Source organism: Malurus melanocephalus, unplaced genomic scaffold (assembly GCF_030028575.1).
Source record: "Malurus melanocephalus ecotype Western Australia unplaced genomic scaffold, MMel_1.1 scaffold_186, whole genome shotgun sequence".
Lineage (NCBI taxonomy): Eukaryota > Metazoa > Chordata > Aves > Passeriformes > Maluridae > Malurus > Malurus melanocephalus.
The window spans coordinates 1,110,570-1,113,541 of NW_026623418.1; the positions used below are offsets into that span (position 1 = coordinate 1,110,570).

The following is a 2,972-nucleotide window of genomic DNA, read 5'->3' on the forward strand; positions in this document are numbered from 1 at the left end:
GAAAGGGGTCGGTCCACGAGGGAAGMGGGCAAAAAAGCAAATCAAACCCCAACACAATAGAACAAAAGCCCAACAAAACCAGGAGCCGTGTTTCGCCCTGACGGAGCCGAAGGAAGCGGTTCCTCGCCTGTCTGTCGCTGCCCCGGCCGCTCTCGGGCGGGGGATGCGCGCACCGCGCCGGGCTRCGCGGCGCTGCAGGGATGCGCCCCGGCGCCGGGCTCCCCCCGCCGCCCACTGGGCCTCGGCGATTGCTATGGGGGTCGTGAGGAAGGACGTGCGTGTGTCTGTGTGTTTCGTTTCTCACAAAAGGTAGCAGCAGAGGTGCAGAGCTGTCCCCGGCCGGAGCGTGAAGGGCCGGTCCCGGGTGGCGGCCGCCCCCGCCCCGCCCGCCGCCTCAGTCCGACAGGGAGTGGGAGCCGCAGTCGTACACCCTGTGGGCCCCGTCGGCGCTGTAGGGCCCGTTGTGCCAGTAGGACGAGTCGCAGACCGTCTGCAAGGAGTTGATTTCGGATGCAGAGGAGTTGGCGTCCCTCCTCTTAGACCGCTTTCTGTTCCTCAGGATGAAAACCAGCATGCCAACCACGGTGAAGGCAGAGGTCACAAAAACCAGCAGGAGCCCTGGCACTAGCACCGAAATAGAGACCCGGCTGGTCTCCAAGTAGGAGTTGGAGTGAGTACCTGTCTCTGTCAACCCGGTGCTGTTTTTGTTAGTAGAAGTTAATGTGGGTGAGATTTTTAACTGAGGGCAAATCACATCGTTGGAGAGAGACTCGAAATCCTCCTTGAAGAAATCTTCAGGAGACTCACACCTCAGGTCGCTCATAATCACCTTGGGGCGCAGCATCTCTGCCCACTGTTTGAAAGGCACGATAGGGCAAGTACAGTCCCATGGGTTGCCGTGCAGGTCGATCTGGGTGATGGAGGTGAGCTGGTCCAGCACCCCCGCCACAGGGAGGTACATGAAATAATTGTTGTGTATGCTCAGCTTGGAAAGCGAGACMCCGGCGAACACGTCTACTGGGAGAGACCTCAGCAGGTTGTTGTTGAGGATGAGGACTCTCAGTTTGGGCATCGCATTGAAGGTGCCAGGCATGATCATCTGGATCCCATTAAACTCCACGTTCAGATACTCCAGGTTTTGCAGCCCAGCGAATTTCTCCCGGGACAGGGTGTCTAAGTAGTTGCTATCCATGTAGAGCCATCGGAGATCAAAGAGGTTCTTGAAGGTGTTGTTCTCAACAGTGGCAATGTTGTTGTTGCCCAGATCAAGTAAATTAAGTTTTCGGTAATCCAGAAAGTGGGATTTCCTGATGGTGTGTATTTTGTTGTCTCTCAGAAACAGCTCCTGCACATTGGCCGGTTTGGGCTTCAAATCCACCAAGCTGCTCACATTCCTATCATTGCAATTAACCTTTAAACCCGAGCCAGGGATCTGATCACAGCTGCAGATGTGAGGGCAGGAAACGGCAGCCGGCAGCTTGCTCTTCGCACTCACTGTCGACACGGCAGCAGTGGGTTTGGTCTTGATTTGCCAGTTGACGGGAATCTTTGTACCTCCGTTTGGAGCAGATCCTGGCGTGGCAGGGTCTTCTTTGCCATGTATTTTAAAGGGGGTTGGAATGGGACCAGGATCGCAGGTTTCTTCTTCGGCAGGGGGAGCAGCTAGGCTGGAATCTACTCTGTTCTTTTTACACAGCTCCTGCTCTGTGGTCTCATTTAAATCTTTGCCCTGCAACCTAGTGGGAGCTTCACAAATCACTCTGCCGATCAAAGCGTTTTTAGGTATGTTTTCCAGCCATTCTTTCAACGACAGCAGATCGCAAGTGCAGTCCCAGGGGTTATCCTCTAGCAGGATTTCAGCAATGCCTGGGATCTGCTCCAGGACCTCCTCGTAAGGCAAGGTTTTAAGACGGTTTCCCCGGAGGTCGAGGTGGGTGATCGGCACATACTGAAACACGTTGGGGGGCAAGGTGCTGATGAGATTGTCATTTAAAATCAGCACCTCTAGCTTGTTTAAGTCCCTAAATGCTCCCGGGTCAATATCCCGCAATAGATTAAAATCTGCCTGGAGGTATTCCAGATCGTCCAGCCCCAGGAAAGTCTGCTTCCTGAACGATTTGATCTTGTTGTTGTTTATGTGCAAGCGTTTCACCAGCTGCAGCCCAAGGAAAGCCCCAGGAACAATCTCATGCAAACCGTTGTTTTCCATGTGCAAACTGACCGCATTGTAAAAGTTAGCAAACTCATTAGGGAAAAGTCGAGTCAGGGAATTGCCATGCAGGAATAAATGGTAAAACTGGGAAGTTGGGGCGGTGAAATGTTGCAGGCTGGTAAATCCCTTTTTCTCACAGTCTACGTGCAAATCCCCTTCTATCTCGTTGCAGGCACAGATCTTCTCTTTGCAAACGTCCCCTGTAACGTTTCCAGCAGCAAAACAAAGAGACGTCTCCAGCAACAGAATCCAAAGCAGCATTTTTAAACCGAGCAATTCATTCCCGATCTCATCACAAAGTAACAGCAACCATCCTCCTCACACGGAAAGCAATTCCAGTTCATTCAATACATTAAATGTCCGAACCACCAGCAAAGGGGGAGGAAAAAAAAAATGTATGTGGGGGAGCAGGGAGGGTCGGCGGAGGGGGGGGATGCTTTCTTTTCTCCTCTCTCCCCCCCCACGCACAACTGCAACAGCCCAGATTCCAGTCAGTAATTATATCCACAAACTATCCAGGCACGTACTGCAAGGCAGGCGAAAAAAAAAAAAAAAAAAAAAAAAAAAGTAGAAGGGAAAAAAAAAAAATTCCCCCTCCTCGCTCGCCCTCCCTGACGCCTGCCGGGCAGCTAAGTGGAGGTCTGCCGGCCGGGCTGGCTCACCGGCACGGTGCTGCTGGCCCCCGGCCGCCGCTGCATGTTAGGGAGGCGCGGGCGGGAGCGCGGCGCTGGGCGCGGAGGCTGCGCGGTGCGCGGCTCCG

General features: G+C 53.7%; 1 protein-coding gene across 1 annotated transcript; it reads right to left on the reverse strand.

The window, feature by feature from the left end:
- Positions 1-246: 246 nt before the first annotated feature.
- Positions 247-2,579, reverse strand: SLITRK1 (SLIT and NTRK like family member 1). The gene has a single exon (XM_057373115.1). It carries the CDS (start codon positions 2,471-2,473, stop codon positions 395-397), a length of 2,079 nt encoding a protein of 692 aa, XP_057229098.1. The 5' UTR covers positions 2,474-2,579; the 3' UTR covers positions 247-394.
- Positions 2,580-2,972: the final 393 nt, after the last annotated feature.